At 59.4% G+C, this 19,520-nt stretch overlaps 2 protein-coding genes across 9 annotated transcripts in view; one reads left to right on the forward strand and one right to left on the reverse strand.

Moving 5' to 3' along the window:
• Positions 1–826: 826 nt before the first annotated feature.
• EDAR (ectodysplasin A receptor) lies at positions 827–17,793 on the forward strand. Its single transcript, XM_027128665.1, has 10 exons — positions 827–1,204; positions 1,560–1,741; positions 5,710–5,795; positions 10,661–10,747; positions 12,015–12,143; positions 12,228–12,302; positions 12,420–12,492; positions 13,157–13,316; positions 14,112–14,172; positions 15,786–17,793. Exons 1-10 carry the CDS (start codon positions 905–907, stop codon positions 16,106–16,108), a joined length of 1,476 nt encoding a protein of 491 aa, XP_026984466.1. The 5' UTR covers positions 827–904; the 3' UTR covers positions 16,109–17,793.
• Positions 17,794–19,024: 1,231 nt separating this feature from the next.
• Positions 19,025–19,520, reverse strand: part of CCDC138 (coiled-coil domain containing 138) — a 48,912-nt gene continuing 48,416 nt past the window's right edge. For all 8 annotated transcript variants that reach the window (XM_027128659.1, XM_027128656.1, XM_027128661.1 and 5 more), the window contains one exon: positions 19,025–19,493. In XM_027128659.1, coding sequence (XP_026984460.1) covers positions 19,328–19,493 — 166 coding nt within the window. In that variant the 3' untranslated portion in view covers positions 19,025–19,327. The remainder of the gene's footprint in view (positions 19,494–19,520) is intronic.

Raw genomic sequence — 19,520 nt, forward strand, 5'->3', positions numbered from 1 at the left:
CTTGGGCCAGCCCCTGACCTATCTGGGCCTCAGCTGTCTCAACAGTAAAACTACAGGGTTGGACCCAAGTGTGCTCTGAATGGCTCCAACGGGTGCCAGGGAGGAAGCTCACATCGGGTAGGGGTGACAGGAGGCGGGGGCAATGGGTGGTCTGGGTTCTGACCTCTCTCAGGGCGCCCCCGCGGCTGGGGGATCGGGACCTGCTTCTTCAGACCCTCCGAGCAGGAGAGTGGCCATTACCCTGGGCTTGTGCATCGGCCCTCAGTGGGCTCTGGTCCTTCGTCTCTGGAGCTCTTTCCCCGGGAGGGCACGATGCTACGGGGTCCGTGGGTGGAGGCCGTCCAAGGGGCCTGGGGCTCAGCTTAAAACCTGCCTTTTCTTTTAGGGCGTATTCATTCCTGCTGTGCCTGCCAGGAGGCCCTCATTCCCGGGGGCAGTGAAGGTGGGGCTGGGCGGGGCCGGGGTCCCGGAGCAGCCCTCGCCTGCAGCCCCCGCACAGATGAAGTGTGTCTTTCAGGTGACCCCTCGGGAGAGAATGGCCCACAGGAGAGGCGGCACACGGATGGCCTGGCTGCCCATCCTGGTGGTAAGTGGCCAGGGCACCTGGGTAGGTTCCAGTGGGAGCTCCACCCGGCCGTGCCCTTCACCAGCCGTGTCCTTCTCGGCCTGTTTGTGTGGCAGCGACACAGGCGATCACACACCCCCTTCACTGCGCTCTCCAAGGCGCCAGCAAAGCCCCGACTGGCCCCGGGCCCGAGGTGGCCGCTGCTCGGAGCTCCCTCGCCAGCCGCATGCTCTGCGCTCCTGCGGCCACGGAGCGGGGGAAGCGAAGCCCCCGGGCTCCCCAGGAGTCGAGGGCCGTGGGGAGGGGAGTCGGGGGAGCTCCTGGGGTGGAGCGTTTGGGATGGAGCCTACGACAGCAGGGCGGGGGCTGCCTGGTCATTACCGAAGTCGCCAAATCAGCGCCGGGGGCCGCAGGGCCCCGCCAGGTCCTTCCGCCACAACCTCCGGAAGCCGACCCCGAGTTGGGGGGCGTCTCCCAGGGCGCGTGGAGGCCAAAGGAGACCCTTCCTCGAGGCAGGCGTCCCTGGCATGCTGGGCCGGAGCGGAGGACGCCACCTGCGGCGAGAACGAGTTCTACAACCAGACCGCGGGCCTGTGCCACGAGTGTCCCCCGTGCGGGCCGGGGGAGGAGCCCTACCTGGTAAGACCCCAAGCCACGCCCGCCCCGGAAGTGTAAGAAGCGCAGGCGCGGGGGAAGGGGCGGCGTCCTGCCCCGCGTGGCTGGCGGCCTGGACGCGGCCTCGCTTACTCCGGACGAGCTCCACGCCGTGATCTCGGGTCCGGGAGCCCCAACGCGGCTGCGGTATTTGGGGTCCTCGCGCAGCCCCGAGAGTCGGGCGCCCAGGCCTGCAGCTCCACCGGCTTGAGTTTATCCGGGACCCGGCGGGAGCGGCAGCGTGGGGCCGGGCGCCGCGGGGCAGGAGGGCTCAGAGGGACCAACATCGGGTCATGGCGGGCGCGGCCGCTGACTCACCTGTGTCCCCGTCCCCGGCCAGTCCTGCGGCTACGGCACCAGAGACGAGGACTACGGCTGCGTCCCCTGCCCCGCGGAGAAGTTCTCCAAGGGCGGCTACCAGATCTGCCGGCGCCACAAGGACTGCGAGGGCTTCTTCCGGGCCACGGTGCTGACGCCGGGGGACACGGAGCACGACGCCGAGTGTGGGCCCTGCCTGCCCGGGTGAGCTCAGGGCCCCCCCGCCCCACCTCCTCTGCCGCCCCGGGTCCCACGGCAGGCAGCCAAGCCTGCGGATCAGCAGGGCGCACATGTCCAGGGTCGGGGTCCCTCCCTCCACCTTCCCCGGGATGGGCCGCCCACCCAGGCTCCGCGTGTGTGTCCCTAAGTGGACATCGTCATCATAGCACCTCTGAGCTCTCAAATCAAGGAGATCTGTTGAATACTTTCAATGAGACAACACATGTGGAATGCTCTGGAGGAAAGAAAACCAAGATTCCATACCAATGTATTATTTTTGGTATTTTTAGTATTCTGGAAAAAACTTAGTGTAAAAAGCTACTAATAGAAATATTTGAGACATATGGTGCCTGTAATTCCACCACAATTCTGTTATGTGTCAAAAGTCTTCCCAAAAAAGCAAAGTGAAAGCACAATTAGCCTAAAAGACAGTCTTCCTTCTTAGACAAGACAGTGGTAAGTTCCCCTTGGGAGAAGGAAAGTACAACCCTGACACCCAGTGACTACCTCCCTCTGGTGGTCACACAACCTGTGCTCACAAGGGCTGCAGATAGAGACTGAGAGCAGTGGTGAAGGCCACTGGTGGTGATGACAATGGTAGAGGTCATGGTGGTGATGCAGGTGGTGGTGATGCAGGTGATGAAGGAGGTGATAGAAGTGATGGAGGTCAGGGTGGTGGTCATGGTGGTGATGGAGGTGGTGTTGACGGACACAGTGATGATGGCGGTGGTCATGGTAATGACGAAGGTGATAGAAGTGATGATGGAGGTGATGGCAGTGGTCGTGGCGGTGACGCAGGTGATGTTGATGGACACGCTGATGATGGCAGTGGTCATGGTGATGATGGAGGTGATGATGGCGGTGGTCATAGCAGCAGCAGTGTGAACAATATTTCGCAGCCGGCTTGTCACTTGTTATCCGCCCGCCCCTCCCACCTGGAATCACTGTATTGAATTAAGAGGAAACAGAAAATAAGAAGACTGTGTGCAAACAAGAGCAGTGGACGTTAGTCTATAAAAAAGGGGAAGTGCACAAAGACCCTTCAAGTTAGAGACAGATTGAAAGTGAAAAACTCTTTAAGATGAGGGAGATATTTTAAGCTCGCAGAAATTAACCTTAGTTCAAATGTATGCTGGGAAGCATCTATTTCCTCCGCCATCCCCCTGCTGGTGACCATCCCCACCCCGAGTCTCTGCAGCTTTCGGCCTTCGGTTCAGACCCGCCTCCTGAGCTGCAGACCTGCATGGCCACGTATCTGCCTGATAGGCCCGCATCCCCCTCCCGGACACAGAGTACGATCCAAACTATTTGTCAAACGGGTACAGGAAGCAGGGGAACATTATTTCTCAATGTGCAAAGAAACAGGTAGCTACACCCAGGGAGGATAGTAGGCTGTTCCTTTAGAAAGTTTGATTGATAAGAATAAAAGTTCTCGGGCTTCCCTGGTGGCGCAGTGGTTGGGAGTCTGCCTGCCGATGCAGGGGACAAGGGTTCGTGCCCCGGTCCGGGAAGATACCACATGCCACGGAGCGGCTGGGCCCGTGAGCCATGGCCGCTGAGCCTGCGCGTCCGGAGCCTGCGCGTCCGGAGCCTGTGCTCCACAATGGGAGAGGCCACAGCGGTGAGAGGCCCGTGTACTGCAAAAAAAAAAAAAAAAAAAAAAAAAGTTCTATAGCTGCCAGCCTTTCATTTAGTTGTGGAGGTTATTGTGTTGCCCTGTGCCCACCAAAACGAACATATCGGAAGAAGTAGAATTGAGGTTTTCCCACCAGTGACACAAGCATTGCTGAGGACTTTGCGCAGACACTGCCCAAACAAGAGAACTTCAGTAGGACCTTGACCTTAGGTGGCTGGAATCAGTCCTTCGTAACATACACTTCCTAGGTCTTTGCCTTGACTGGTTTCTATTGGTGCAGACACATAATTCACGAGAGAAACGCAGTTTCGAGGATTAACTACAGCTGTGCCGAGGAAAAGCTTGCACACCTGGCCTTGCTCACCTCGGGAAGAAAATAATGCTCTATGCAAAACCTCAGCTTCCTTTGAGAGCTTCCGGATGTGAGAATCGGATCTGACAGGCACAGCCTAGCGTAGCAGCCCCTGTACTTACTTTCGTAAACCTCTGACTTGAGAGCCCAACAGGTGGGTAGTAGTGAGACAAAGAGGAGGACTTTGTTCCTCCCTTTGCAGTGGAAAATCGGTGAGGGCAGGTATGCCCAGTCGTCTAGGGGTCCAGGAAGGACCCTCCTTAGTGGCGGGGGACGGGGGCCAAGAAGAGGACGGGGCTGTCTGAGGCAGATGCTCAAGACAAAGTACAAGGGGCCGTGGGGCTGTGGTCCCTGTGGCCAAGCGGAAGGTGCAGGCAAGGCTGTGGGGATGGGCAGGGGGCAGGGATGGCAAGTCTTCACTTGGTGCCGCTGCAGGTCCCCTGCGGACTTCGCGGTCGCGTAGGGTGCTGTCGGGCTGCGTCCAGAACAAGGAACCCGGCCGCTTGGGGAAGAGACAGAGCCGGGACCAGGCAGGGGAGTCGTGGGAGCGGGCGGGAGCAGAGGCAGAGGAAACCTTTAGAGCAGCTGGAAGATCCTGGTGACGGAGCTGCAGACCGGGTCGTGTGGGATGCCTGCCCAGCCAGCCGTGAGGGCGGTGATGCCTCTTGCTGGGATGTGGCTGCAGGAGGTGGAGGGGAGATGGAGGAGGGGTGTGTGGAATTCGAGGCGGTCCTAGTGTCCAGACCAGGACACCTAACACGTGGATGGAGACAGGTGTGGAGCTCAGGTCCGACCTCGGAGTCACCTGCACGTTCGTGATCTGGATGGGCTCCTCCCATGATTCCACTTTGCAGGGCAGGAAGCAGTGGGTGAGGCTCGCCCGGGCCGCTCCGACCCAGCTCAGCCCTGCGAGTGCATCCTGGGGTCTGTGTGGCCGTGTCCCTGCCTGTGGTTTGGCAGGCGCTGTGTGTCAGTGGGAGGCCAGGCCCTGGCTGCACAAGGAGCCGTCCACGGGCTTTCCTGTGAGAAAGGCTGTGCAGGAGGCCGGGGAACAAAGCATGCAGAGAGGCTGGATTTCACTGCTTCCCCACGACAAGCTCCCGCTGGCCGCGGCCACTCCCTGCTGGGCCTCCTAGGACGGAGGGAGGATGGGGTGAAGTTCGTGGTGGCTTCTGCCTGCCAGCACGGGGGGAGGGCAAGGGAGCGTCCGCTAGCCTAGGAGCCCCGAGCGGAGGAAGTCCTTGGGGAGAAGCTACACCCCATCGACTCGGAGGAAGATTCCAGAGGCCCCGTATGAATTGAGTCTTGTCTTGGGCCCCTCACCTTAATCAGCCCTTGAAGAACAGGAGCAAACAGAAAACAGAACTGGGGAAAGTCACAGTGTAGACCAGAGTGTGGGCAGTCTGACCTTTACACAGAGACAGAGGGCCGCGGGGCCCTAAGGGAACAGCCAGCTTCGGGTGGAGGGAAATGAAGCAGCTGAGCTGCGTCCTCACCCCCCCGTCCCGCCCAGGACAGGCCGAGTGAGCCCCGAAGAGAAAAACGTTTCTGAAAATTACGGGGCGCAGCAGGTGCTAGAGACCAGCGATGGGTTGAATGCAGGCCCAGTTAGGAGGAGGCCCCTGACAGCTCCTGGAGGAACATGCTAGAAACCCTGAGAACCTGCTTCTCACTGGGCCTTCAGCTCATCACCCCGCTGGGCCCAGGAGCCTTGTCAGGCTGGGGCACAGCTCAGACAGCCTCCCCAGCAGGGGCCTGTGTGCCAGTAAGACGGAGGAGGGCCAGGGTGGGGGAGGGTCTCGCCTAGACACCCCTGCCCGTAACGCCGCCAGGCTGCAGGCTGTGCCCGACGGGCCTGCCCGCCCTCCCCTGTGTCCGGCTTTGGTGGCGGGCATGCCGAGTGCTCAGCACGCTCCGTGCTCACGCCTGCTCACCTGTCTGCTTTGTCTTCTCTCCGCCCCGCAGCTACTACATGTTGGAGAACAGGCCTCGGAACATCTACGGCATGGTCTGCTACTCCTGCCTGCTGGCGCCCCCCAACACCAAGGAATGTGAGTGTCTGCGCCCCGGCAGTGGTCCCAGCTCAGCTCCGATACCTCGCGTTACACGGGAGCTTCCCACCCTGGCTCGTGACCGTGAGAGCACAGAGATGATCTGCGCGCTGGCGGCAGGCTGCAGGTCCATGGGGCGGGGCAGGGTTGCAGTGGCAGAACCACGAGTCAGATGCAGGTCAGCACCAGTGCAGGACCTCTGTGAGCGTCAGTTTTCTCGTCTGTAACGTGGACCATCCATCTCTCACGATCTTTGCAAACACCCACAATGCCGAGGTGTTCTGTTGAACGCTGCAAAGGGCTCAGCAGTTGTGAGTTCTCACGTGTGTTTTATAAACCAGACGAGGCCAAGGGAATATGAGGATTGATCACAACGCACGTGCCGTAAAGTCTCTCAAGTTTAGAATCTCACCTCGGGCTGCTTCTTTCCTGCTCTAATTTTGGTTTGACGTTCTTGGGTGTCCATTTATGAGGAAGGGCCAGGAATCTCTGCTTCAGAGAAGGCGGTGTGTGGCCTCTCAGGTCTGTGGTCGGGAGAGACACAAACAAGGTGGGACAGGTGGACGGATGGACGACAGGACTTCCGGGAGGGAAGTGGGGGTCTGGTCCTGGGCTGCGTGCGACCCCGCTCCCATTCCAGAGAGCTTGAGGGTCTGCACTGGGGCCCTGCCCACCCCGCTTTCTCACAACATCTTGTCAGGAAGACTAGAACAAGGGCCTGCCTCCTGAAAGCACCAGGAGGAAGCGGAGGAGGGCTCCTGCCCTTGGGATCGGCTGGAGGAGATGCCTTGGGCAGTGGGAGGGCGTTCCCTCCCGTCCAGAGTCCTTAAGTAGATGAACCTGGCAAGGACAGTTTGCACGGCTTTAAAGCTGAGCTTTCCCACCCAGCCAGGTGCTAATTAATTCACAAATTAGAGGAGGGCCAGAGGCCTGGGCTGCCACTTCTGTGGCTTCTGCTGGGGAATCTAAACGGGTCAATCCCAGGGGGCTTTGGGATGAAGTCCTGTCTGGGAAGACAGCAGACACTCCCCCACCTACTGAGAAAAAGCTCTTTGCTGTGGAACCTGGGATTTGTGCAGCTCTTCCCCACGGGCCTTCATCTGAAAGCTCACGGGGCCCGTGTCCTCGTCCGGGGGGGACCCCACTAGCCACCCCGAAGCCGGAGAGCTCTCAGCCCGGGAAGCAGCCCCTCCTCTCCTCCAACACGAGACCCATCACACGGGGAAAGATAGCAGAGTCCCCGAATCCAGCAGACTTCGACAATGAGCGCGTAACCCCCGGCCCCCAGCCCGTAATTAACTGCTTATCTCAAGAGCGGCCCCCAGTGGGTTCGCAGGATCCAGCCCTGAAGGAGGCCAGCAAGGAAGGGAAGCTGAGAGTCAGGGGACCCGGAGTCCTGCTGTGCAACCCTGAAAGTCACCTGACCTCTGTTTGTCCCTCTGGGAAATGGGGAGATGCAGCCAAGAGGCTCTGTGGGCTTACGTGGGGCGTGGAGCCTGCTGGGTAGGGGGTCTCCAGGGTGGGCTCCACCTCTGGGGTCTGCACCTTCCTCTGCGCTGACCTTTTATCTGGGGCTTCTGCTCAGGGGTCAGCAGACAGGGCCAGAAAGGCTGACAGTGACCAACTCATGGGGCTGCCAGCAGCCCCATCCCGGGAAAGCCAGGAGTTGGTCAGGTCCCCGGAGTCGCCGGCTGGATGCCTGGGTCCCACCGGTCGGGAGCCCAGAGCCCCTTGCCTCCAGCCTTTGGTTGGATGTAATTGCCTGGGCTGGACCCCCGTGAAGCCAGCCCCTTGACACCCCAGGTTGCTGGACAGTGGACCCTACAGACCACGTCAAAGAGCATGGCACGGACCCCAGGGCAGCGTGTGACACAGGCCCCACGTCTCAGTGCTGGAGCAGCCCAGCCAGGCCAGGCCGCGGGAAGCTGTCCTGCAGGCCGAGCCCTGGGTGTGCCCCCTCCCTGCGCGCAGTGCCCGCCCTTGAAGAAAGAGGCCTCTCTGCACGGCGGAGCGTTGTGATGAGTTTCCACTCCTGGAAAGGTCCTTGACTTTGCGCCCCAGTTTCCTCGTCTGTCAGGGGGACGCCCCGACCCCCGTCCAGCATGGTAGGGACAAAGGTGCCCGAAGCGCCCGGTCCAGGGCCAGCTCTCTGCCCAGCAGTGCTGCTGCGCGAAGGTGAAGCCTTGGCCCCAGCGGCAGGATTCCAGCTGTTTCTTAAGGCAGAGCTTCTCAGCCGGGAGGGCGCACACCCGTCGCCTGCTCCTGTCGCAGCTCCCGTGGGGTCCAAGCTGCGTCCCCCGAGAGCAGCCAGGCCCTGGTGCTCCGCCGCTGCCCCAGCCTCTGCACCGGGGCCACCCCGTGAAGCCGTACGAGTCCATAAATCGTCCCTAAAAATCCAAACTGTGCCCTACATGGAGGATCCCAGCCGGACTCTGATACAAGCCGGAGTATCCACAGCTTGTGGATTAATAGACCAAGGCCCGCAGAAACTCCGGTCGCCCGCGCCCCCCAACCCCGGCGTGGAGGTGCGGCCACATTAAGCCACGTGCTCGGTGCTCAGTCCCCAGAGCACGACCCCCACCCAGCGGAGGGCCGCGCAGACCCGGACCCGGACCCAGACCCGCCTGCTCTCCTCTGGGGTCTCCTGCCTCGCCTCACCCCGGTTACAAAACGCCGCCTCTTTGCTCCCTTGTGGGTGGAGGGACGGACCCGCCTACCACCCAGCCCTGAGGAACATTCTCGTCTCAGGAGCCAGCCCGGGAGGCACGTGCTGGATGGACAGAAACCTCTCGACACCAAATACTGGTGCTGGTGCCGAGTCAGTCCTCGTGGGACCAGAGCAGAGCCTGGGACGGGGACTCAGAGACTCGGCTGTGCAGGGTCCCGGTGGCGCTGTCCCGAGGGCGCCTGCCCACAGAGATGCCCACCGGCCACGCAGCCTCCCCACCCCTCAGTGTGCCCAGAACAGTCCGTCTGATCCACTGGAGATTAGCGAGGATCCCAGGGCTGTGCAGGTGACACCAGCTGGAGGCCCCTGGGGGTGTCATGAATCAGGGCAGAGGCCCAGCTGCTACCTGGCGGGGACGGGGCACCTGCGGGGCAGGGGATGTGGTCACTGTGTGCCAGCCCCTCCCGTCGGGGGGCAGAGGCATCTCGTAAGTCCAGCTGCCAGCAGCTCTGGCTGTCTCTCTCTAGACCACAGGCCTGGGCGCGTCTGTGTCCCCAAGCCCGTCACCAGCCGCATGGGCAAGCCCAGCAGAGAGGGACAGGAACAGACGGAGACGACAAACACCCACACGCAGAGCCCACGGGGATTTGTCTTCCTGAGATGCGGCTCCAGCTGCCTCAAGCCCCTTAGACAGATGGCCTGGTTCCCAGCAACCTATTTGCTTTTGAAAGGAAATCGGGCGGTGCTTGACGCTGCCCCCCACCCCAGGAGAGATGGCGAAATCAATGCCGGTTAAATCTCGCTTCAGTCACGAGATGTGTCGGACGTTGGTGGGTGGGGGAAAGGCCGAGGGACGTCCCTCTAGGCCCTGGACGCACTCAGGAGCCCACCTGGGAGAGGATGCGAAGACCCACTGCGGCCTCCCGCGCCCCTCTCAGCGGGAGAGCTAGGACTCACCCGAGGGCCAGCAGTTGGCAGTGGCGGGGACCGCGGGCGCGAGCCTGGCGTGGGGAAGGGGCTGCCCCGCCGTGGGCAGAGGGCAAAGGGCAAAGGTTGGCAGCTCATAGGGGTGAAGGCCCTGGGCTGCAGGAGCCGAAATCTCCGGCGGAGGCACCTCTGGTCCTGGGACACCTGAGCAGCCGGCGGTGTTTTACGGACGAGGGAGGCCGCCCAGGGGGACAGCGGCCCGGTCGGGCTGCGGGGACCCCGTGTCCTCCCCCCTCCCCCCCGCGAGGGTCTCCAAACAAACAGAAGTGCGGTCACTCGGGGCCAGTCCCCCACTGCCTGTCCCGCCCAGCCTCCACCCTCTCCACCCGCCCACCTCCAGAGCTGCCCAGGTCCTGCAGGGCCAGGACGGCCGTCTGGACACGGGGGCCCCGCGCACCTGTCCTCACTCAGGCAAACCCGAGCCGCGAATGACCCCGGACCCGGAGAGACAGAAGCCAGACGGGAGGAAACGTATTAAAACACGATCCTCTTCACGAATCACAGAGCTCAGTCAGACCTAAGGAGGTTCTACCATCCGGGCGGTTTAACAGGACAAACCGCTGCCGACTCAGCCGACCCAGAACCAGACGCTGCGACACCGTTCACGAAGGAGCCAAGTTTGTGCTTCACAGTTTTGAGGGAAGGAAACCTCATCTCTGTTCTTAAGCCGTTCGGTCACAACTGTTTCAAAAACGTTATCAGAGGAAGATTCTAGAGGGAAATACATCAAAATGTCAACTTTAGACCGTGAGGCTGTGGGTGATCCTCTCCCTTCTTTCTTGGGTTCTGATATTTTCCAGGTGTTAAATCACGAGCCTGTATTCGTTTTATAACTAGAAGAAGTATTACAAGAACATCCCTGTTCGATGCAATGGAAGGAATCCCTCAGGTGTCTCCCCCGAAACACGCGCGCACACACCTGCTTCTCTCCTCCCCACGGGTGCTCGTGGAGACCGAGTCTGAATCCCTCGGATTGAGCAGCTGTGAACCCGTGTGTCCCACGTAGGGAGCAACATCGCCGGCGAGGTCCGGGCACTCTGTAGGGTTGTCATGAGCTCTAAGAGGTGAAGGGGCCCCGGCCCAGCCCCTTCCTCATGAGAATTCTGGATCCATGGGGCCGGGGGCGCTCAGCCCGCAGCCTGTGCTCCATCTCCAAGGCTGGGGCAGCCGGGTCCTTTCGAGGGACCCATTGTCACCGCCATCCCCACAGGTGTGGGAGCTGTCTCGGGAGTCCCTGCCAGCTTCCCGCGCACGCCCGGCAGTAGCACCCTGTCCCCGTCCCAGCTCGTCCACAAAGGTAAGGCGGCGAGGGTGCCAGCCCCAAGGGGTGGCCGAGAGTGAGGGGGGACAGGAGGGTCATCAGAACGGGACCTTCCCCACCTCGGATCACTCCCCTCGCGTGTCAGTCGCGCTCAGGCCCTGGCTGCTGGAAGTTAGCAACTTTCTCTGCAAGGAGGGGAGCCAATCCCTCCACAGGTGCCGGGGCCCCTTGGACCACGCTGGTGACCCAGGTGTACGCAGCAGGGAGCCGGAGGGGAGGCCAGCCCCCTGGGGTTGGGCCTGACTCAGGGGAGCCTTGCTGGCTTTCAAATGAACCTGCCCATCCGACACTTTAATACTTGTTTCCAGTAACTGTGCTTCACCCCCAAGTCCTCAAGGCTGGGGGGCTGCAGGACCCTGGCCTTGGTGTCTCTCGGAGCAAGACTGGGGCTTGTTCCCGTGCTGCCCGGTTGGGAAGCACGTTCCGGGCCCACGCCTCAGAATCCCAGGGCGCGCGGCCCACCAACCTGACCCCTGCATTCACACGGAGCACTGAGGCAGGAACTTAGCTGAAGTTCTGGACCTCACTTCCTCCAGGACGGAGGTGGCACCGGCACAGAGGAAAGGAAAACACGAGGACCACCCAGATGCACCCCACCCGAGGGGCAGCGCCTGGCTACCGGCTCTAGTGCCTTTTAACAAAGAGGGGCCGGCCTCCCTCTGGGGGCCGGGGGCCGGGGGCCTGGGTACCTGGATCCTGCTTCGGGAGAGCGGGTCCTGCTTGGTTCCCTCAGAGAATTAGGACCGGTCTCCCTTTTTGGGGAGACGAGCAGAGGAGGTGCGTGGCAGCCTGGGCACGCCTCTGCCTGGGCCCTGGGCACACGGAGCCCGAGGCTGCAAGAGAAGCTGGAGCCCCACCAGGCATCAAGTCTCGGCCCTCGGAGGCGACGCTTCCATCCCGGCTCTTGCTGGGAAAAATCTTGGATTGAACTGTCTTCAGGACAGTTTAGCTCGTGGGCCCCCTTCTCTCCACACCCACCTGCTGGGTCCCCAAAGAAGTAGAACCGAGAGCAAACACCCGGGAGCAACCGGGGCATCCGCCACCGCTGGCCAGCAAGGGGGCCGGACGGGCGGTCCCGACGTGACGGCCGGAGCGGACTTTTAGCGCTTGGTTCTCAGACGAAGCCAGCGTTTTGGATCCCGAGGGTCCCCTGGAGGGTCAGCGGCAGGGCCACTGCTCACCGGGGCCGCGGCCTCACAGGGCGGCCCGAGCCCCGAGTCACGGCCTTCTCTCCCGACCGCAGCAGAGCTCTTGGGCCAAGGACACCTGGCCACGGCCCTGGTCATCGCCATGTCCACCATCTTCACCATGGCCGTCGCCCTCGTCCTCATCATCATGTTCTACATCCTGAAGGCCAGGCCTCCCGCCCCAGGTGCCGCCCCCGTGCCCCGTGCCCGCCCCCCCCCAACCGCTCCCCCCGACGCGAGCCGGCCGCCCACGCCCTCTGTACCCACAGCCTGCTGCCCCAGCGCCCCCGTGAAGAGCCCGGAAGCCCCCGTGAGCCAGGAGGAGGAGAAGAAAGCGGCCCCAGGTGGGGGGCAGCCCCTGGGCCGGGCGCCCGGGAGGGCGTGGGCTGAGGGCCGGGCGCGCGCGCCCCTCCGGGGAGGCCGGACGCTGACGCCTCCCCGACCTGCTCCCGTCCCCACAGACAGCGTGGTGATGTTCTCCGAGCAGGACGAATTCGAGAAGCTGACGGCAGCTCCGGCGAAGTCGGCCAAGAGGTGAGTCGGGCACAGCAGCCCACGGTGTGGCGGGCGGGCGGGCCCTCGGGGGTGCGAGCGGGAAGGGGCGCTAGGCCGCCCCGCCGCCCCCGCCTGCTCTCCGCGCCGGGCTCTGTGTCCTGCCCCTCCACGTGGCGCCGCGGCGGGGCTTCGCTTCCGTGACCCACTTGCTAGGACACAGGGCTCTTTGTTTTTAAATCGATCTTCAGCCAAACCACAGGAGGCGAGCAGGGTGCCTATGAGGAAGAATGTGGTTCTTCGTCTGCGTGGAGTGATTTCGAGAGCGTGACTAGGGCCGCGGCCTGGGCGGGGGCAGGGGGGTGACGTGAGCCCCCCTGCCCCCCGTGGGGGGTCCCGAAGCCCCCCGCCCCGCCCCCGTCGGAGGGGGTCCCCGGGCGCAGGCTGTGTTCGGCTTTGTTTCCAGTAACTCCAGGCGTATGCGGGGTGCGGCGCCGGCCCGGGACCCCGTCTGCTCGGTGGAGACTCGGGTGTGGACGGCCAGGAGGTGGGGAGGCCCCAGAGCGGTGTCTCTCCGTCTCAAGGCCCGTGCCCAGAGCCGCTCGGCACAGCGGGGACAGCTGCCGGTGCCCACAGTCCCCACTGCTGGGGCAGCGGGTGAGGCCAGCCAGCCTGGGCACCTTTAACCCTAACCCTGTCTCCGTAGTGAAAACGACGCCTCATCGGAGGAGGAGCAGCTGCTGAACCGGAGCCTGGACAGCGACGAGGAGCTGGCCCCCGACGGGCAGGGCCCCTCAGAGCTGTGCCTGCTGTCGCTGGTCCACCTGGCCAGGGAGAAGCCGTCCACCGCCACCAAGGCGGCCGGGGTGAGGCCCACGCCCAGCCCCCAAACACACCGCCTTCCACTGAGCAGGCGCTGCTGAGTCCGGGGGTTCCTCCCACGAGCCCCGCCAGGAGGCGGGTTCAAAAGGAGGCATTAAGGACAGAAAAGTTAGTTCCCTTACTGTGCAGCTTTATAGAAGAAGAGAAAAAATAACAAACCAAGAGGAGAAAGTTTAAATGGCTTGGAACAGCACATCCTTTGTAAACATACTGGAATATACCCACCCAGACAAGACACACACGCACGTGCACACACACGCCTGCCGCCCAGAGAACGGCCGGGTGCCGCGGGGGCCGAGGTGCAGCCTCGGGGTCCCTCCCGACAAGGATGTGCCCCGGCTGCCCAGCTCAGCGACCCTTGGAGGGGCCTGTGGGGTCGTCCCAAGAGATGGTGGCTGCGAGGGCCACGTGTGCACCCCGAGCCGCCCGCTCTGGAGAGCGCCAAACGGCTCCGTGCCTGCAGGACCCCCCCTGCAGGCTGGGGCCCCCAGGTCCGTCCTGCCATACAGACCGAGGCCAGATGTGGCCTCTGGTCGTCTTTGAGTCTGAATGTCCAGTGGAGCCCAGGAAGGCCCTGTGAGCAAGGAGGGCGCCGGAGCTGGGTGACCCAGGGCAGAGGCTTCCTTCTGCAAATCTGACAGCCGCTCCTGCCAGGCCGCGGTTCAGCGTTTCTGATGGGAAATCGGGAAGGCGGCTGCTCGCCAACACTGAGGTGGAGAATTAGGTGCTTTGCTGCCGTTTTCTCGCTTTCTGAAACTAATACTCACCTTTTTTCGTAGATTCAGAGTCGAAGAAAGAAAATACTGGACGTGTATGCCAATGTGTGTGGCGTCGTGGAAGGTAAGTGGAGGTCCAGGGGGCACTTATTCCCGGGGACCCTCTCTGGCCATCTGGCTGGGTTTGGCTCTTGGGTCTTTCAGTTTCTCTCTCTTGTTCAGGTAGCTAATTTCTATTCCGCTATCCAGTTCACTAATTCTTTCCTCTTTATTCTGCCATATCTACTGAGCTTTTAATCTTGGTTATTACATCTTTCAGTTCTAACATTTCCATTTGGTTCTTTTTTTTTTTTTGCGGTATGCGGGCCTCTCACCATTGTGGCCTCTCCCGTTGCGGAGCACAGGCTCCGGACGCGCAGGCTCAGCGGCCATGGCTCACGGGCCCAGCTGCTCTGCGGCATGTGGGATCTTTCCGGACCGGGGCACGAACCCGCGTCCCCTGCATCGGCAGGCGGACTCTCAACCACTGCGCCACCAGGGAAGCCTCCGTTTGGTTCTTTATACTTTCTTTTGTTAACCTTTCTATTTTTTCTCATCTGTTTCAAGTGTCAGTATGTTTGTAATTACTTGTTGAAGCACGTTTATCGTGGTTTCCCTAAAATCTCTGTCAGATACCCCAACATCTCTTGTTATCTCAGTGTCAGCACTTACTGATTGTCTTTTTTCACTCATTTGAGATCTTCCTGGTGCTTGGTCATGATGAGTGAGTTTCTATGGAAACCTGAACAGTTTTATGTGATGTTCTGAGACTCAGGGTCTTACTTGAAGCTTCTGTGCAGCTGGCTTCCTCTGACACACCTGGGCGGGGGAGGGGCACCCCTTGTCACCGCCAGGTGGCCGTGGATGCGCGGGTTCCCACTCGGCCTTCGCTGACACCCGTGGGGGTGCGGGTGGGCACCTGCTCTTCCGAGTGGTCCCCACCAACACCACGGGCGCAGGGAGGCTTGTTACCAGCCGGTGAGGAGCAAGCCCCTGTCCCTACCTGGCCCTGCCGACACACCTGGTGCTACGGCCTCCTGGGGGTGGACGCCCAGGCTCCCACTCAGCTTTGCTGGCCTTGGAGGGAGTGGGACCAGGGCTGTTCTGTGTGTCTGGCTGTAAGAGGGCAGTCACTGTCCGAGTGTTTTCTTCTTGCTGAGAGAGCAGGCTTTTGACAGGCGTTTTGTCTGTGCTTGTGGGTGTGTCCCAGGTCTTCAGCTGTGCTACCAGGAGGAAGAGGGAAGAGCGTGTCTACTGCATCTTCCAGAAGTGCAAACACGTTCTTTTTTAAGTGCCTCTGGCCGAGTTTGACGTACAGTGGGGTCTGAGGAATGCTAGGCCACTGACTTGGCAGTGACTTGGCTCAGATGACACCCACGCCAGGCTGTCCTTGGAGCACCTTTCATGAAGGTGACCGTGGTCCCCATAAAGGGACCTGAGTAAGAGTGGCCCATATCAAAGGCGCTGGTGATGGCCCACCATGTCCTAGAGGGCATCCTGGAGGGCTGCTTGGGTCAGGGGAATGGAGGGGCTTCGCGTGTGGCTGGCAGTGTCCCGGGAGTTGTTCACCTTAAGCATATATTCTGTGTGGTTTTCTGCATTTGTGTTTTATTTTACAGTTTTAAAAAAGAGTCTAGAAAGCCTTTTCGAAGGTGCCGCGCTTCTGCCGATCTCTGACTGTGGCCCTTTGTCGCGCAGGCCTCAGCCCCACGGAGCTGCCGTTCGACTGCCTGGAGAAGACCAGCCGGATGCTCAGCGCCACGTACAACTCGGAGAAGGCCGTGGTGAAGACGTGGCGCCACCTGGCCGAGAGCTTCGGGCTCAAGCGGGACGAGATCGGGGGCATGACGGACGGCCTGCAGCTCTTTGACCGCATCAGCACGGCCGGCTACAGCATCCCGGAGCTGCTCACCAAGCTGGTGCAGATCGAGCGGCTGGACGCCGTGGAGTCCCTGTGCGCAGACATCCTGGAGTGGGTGGGGATCCCACCGCCCGCCGCCCCGCCGCCCCCGGCGTCCTGAGCGGGGCCCGCGGACCCCGTGGCTGGGCTGCCTCCCGTGCACCAGGGACGCCTTGCTGGTCCGAGAAACGGGAGGAAACAGGCCCGTCTCCCGGTCTAACCAAAGACAGAAATCCACGTGGACACGCCAACCCGCCGGCCTCGCCAGCCCCAGCGAAGTCTGTGCGCATCCGTGCGTCCTACCCGCCACTCCCTCCTCCGCGGACACGGTCGGCCCCACCCGTGTGCACCAGCAGTGCCGGGAGGACAGACGTGAAGCCTCTGGTCCCTGGCTGCGGGGAGTTCACAGCCCGGGAGAGACAGACGTTCGCCTGGAAGACGGCACACAACCCGAGCGGGGGAGCGCTTCCTCTGGGAGATGAAGCAGGTGGGCGGGCGTCGCCACGAGGAACACAGCTCCAAGGCTGGGAAAGCGGCAAGAGGCAGGCCCCGCGCCACGCCCTCCTGCTCCAGGCTCAGCGTGGGTCTGAATCACCCACGTGGCCCTGGGTCACCGTCTCCCTGCAGCCCTTCCGGTCACATGGAAGCCCCTGCCACCGGCCCCACGCGCTGGTCCGCAGGGCGTCCGGTCAAGGGCCGCCGCGTGAGTCCAGCCTGGGGGCCGGGGTCCCTGCACCGCTTCCCGCTCTCATCCGCACTCGGATGGCGCCCTCTGCGGGCAGCAGTGCTCAGGGACACAGGCCACTGGCTTCAGACAGAAACAAGTGGTCGGCTCTGCTTGGAAAAGGAAATCACGACTTCCTGAGAGGCCAGCCACGTAACCCCAGGTTTCCTCGTGGCGCCTTCCGAGCCCGTCACGGAACGTGAGGCCTGCAGCCACGGAGCGCCTGGGCTCGGGGTCTGGGGACCTGGTCTGCTCGTGCCAACGTGGGCCATTTTCGTCCCCTGCCAGGCCTCAGTTTCTGTTCTGCAAATAAGAGGTTAGTCTGTGATTCTGAATCAGGGAAGATAAAGTTCAAGTGAGCAAAAATGAAATGGAGCTGCAGGAGGTGCCAGGCCTTCCTAACGTCAGCATTCCTGAACATCCCCCGTGTGTCACAGGACTTTTAACAGGCACGTGTCCAGTGTTTCACAGTAACTTTGCTGACTTCATGGCCCTTTAAACATACTGTAGTAAGTTTTATCAGGAATCTAAGTTGAATAATAATATTTTTAGGCATTTATTGAGTGTATGGCTTTCCACCTTTGCTCAGCAAATACAGGAAACTATATATATATTTCTTTTTTACCAGAAAGCCAACCTGGTATTTCTGGAATGCATGCTACCCTAGTTGGTCATGGATTAATGTTCCCGTAACATACGGTTGGTGTTGATTTGTTCATATTTCTTTTAAACTTTTGAACCTCTTATTCTTACTTTCTTTGACAATTTTTGGTACTGGGTTCATGCTATCTGTATAAAATGAATGTTTTTTCCTACCTTCTGGGCCAGTTTAAATAGCTTTAAATATTTCCTCTTTGAAATGTTAAAACAATTCACCTGCAAAACATCTGGAATTAATGTCATTTTTAAAATTAATTTTCACGCTTCTATAAGACTTTAATGATTTTCTATTGCAGATTTCTTGAGGCAATTCTGAAAGTTTGTCTTTTTCTAGAAAACAGTCCATTCCATCCAGATTTTCAAATTTATCAACATAGGGCAATACGGAATTTATTCGTAATTTTGAAAGCCTCCCTTACTTACCCTAAATATATATTTTTATTCTTCATGTTGCTGGCTTTCTATGTTTTGCCATGTCTGTATACGTATTTTAGTTTTCAGTTAAAAGCAATCTCTTCTGCTTTTAATAGTGGTTACGCTGACATTTTCCAAAAGCCTTCTTCATCCTTCCTTCTTCTGTCGAAGTCAGTACTGAGATGGACGGTGAAAATGCAGAAAGCTACTGCTTTCACTAGAGCCCCTGCTCTGCACCTAGATCCCAGGGCCCCCGTCAATTCTGCTTTTGACATCGATTAATAGAGTCTCATCCAAACACTCTTAACTATTGCTTTCCCCATTATTTACCCTTTTGAGGAATTTAACGTTTCACTCCATTTTATACACAAATTACAACAGATCTTTAAACCTATTTACGTTTCAGTGGTTCCAGAGCCCACTACAGTCTTTCGGTACGAGGCTGAGTTAATAAACTCAATTTTAAGTTGGTTACAATAATCTGTGCAGTTTCTTTTCTCAGGAATGGTATGTAAGTGGATAACTTCTGAACACCTGCAAATCTGAAAACACCGACGCCAGGCATGTTCACTAGGTGTGAGTCCTCCCGATTGACCTCTGGCACCGCAGGAGCTGGCTTGCTTTTCTCCTCCTGCAGGTAGCGGCCCATCACGCCTGGCGTGCGCTCACGGGCCTTCGGTCCCCACTCGACTCCGGCTCTCAGCTCGGCTTCTGCTCTGCCTGTGCCCCGTGGCCCCTTCGGAAGGAGGCGCCAGCCCCGCCGCCGTGCGCCGCCGCCCTCTCCCGGGACCTCCCCTGCCCCCCAGCGCTGGCTCCACCTCCTCAAGCACTGGTGATGGGTTTCTCGCGTTCACTGTCGCTTCTGCATTTTTAAGTGCCTGTAAGCCTCACCCTCACATTAGCCAGCTCTTTATGGATTTCTGTTTCTGCTTCACAAACAGCACAGTCTCTCACATTCTTTTGAAGGGGCCCAAGTTTCCTGAGACTTTCTTCCAGATTCTGAAAATGAGACTAAATGCTGGTAGAGGACAATCTCTATCAGTCTTCAGGATGATTTCCTCTGTGTGTCAGTTTTCTGTCCTACGCCCCGAGCTCTACCCAGACCTCTGGCTACGTCACTCACCTTTGATGGCAAGAGAGCTCTCTGGGTGCGGGAACTATGGCAGCTAAAGTGTGTGTACATACGCTTCTAGAAGGGGGACTTTTAACATATTAAGAAAACAGAACGATGACACGCTCTAACCTTGTTCCCACATGAACGCCAATTTATTCCAAAGGATTTTCCTAAAACATTTTTACAAAACGTAACTCCAGGCTCTTAACCCTGAAAATTCCATCGTGTACATTAGTACCACCTTAGCCGAATGGAAAAAATCCACATTCCACAGCTTCTACAGGTTCCATTTTAAAGGTTAAAAGAATTTTTCCATTTTTCATGATAAATGATGCTACTCATAACTTACTTGGTCGTTACTTTGGTGATTTTTACAGTCTTACAAGTAGCAACACATAGGTAATACCTATAAATAATAATGAGCCAGCCTAAGGGTTTGTACTGGAGGCCAGGGAGCTGCATTTTGTTAAACCCAAATTGAACAGAGTTGAATTCAGGTTAATACAGAGAAATGCATGCTCTGGATGTGTCGTCCTTTGTATTTCTTGAAGCATCAGATGAACTGTAAAGAGTTCAAAGAGCTTCTTATTACTCCTGTAAGAGAATGAGCACATTAATTTA

This window comes from Aethalodelphis obliquidens, unplaced genomic scaffold (genome assembly GCF_003676395.1).
Source record: "Aethalodelphis obliquidens isolate GAN/ISIS:26980383/991018 unplaced genomic scaffold, ASM367639v1 scaffold35, whole genome shotgun sequence".
Classification (NCBI taxonomy): domain Eukaryota; kingdom Metazoa; phylum Chordata; class Mammalia; order Artiodactyla; family Delphinidae; genus Aethalodelphis; species Aethalodelphis obliquidens.

Coding starts and splice junctions, on each gene's coding strand:
- EDAR (XM_027128665.1), top strand. CDS start 905: ATGGAGCCTACGACAGCAGGGCGGGGGCTGCCTGGTCATTACCGAAGT. Junction 1,205..1,559: donor CGGGGGAGGAGCCCTACCTG/GTAAGACCCCAA, acceptor GTCCCCGGCCAG/TCCTGCGGCTACGGCACCAG. Junction 10,748..12,014: donor GTCCCAGCTCGTCCACAAAG/GTAAGGCGGCGA, acceptor TCCCGACCGCAG/CAGAGCTCTTGGGCCAAGGA.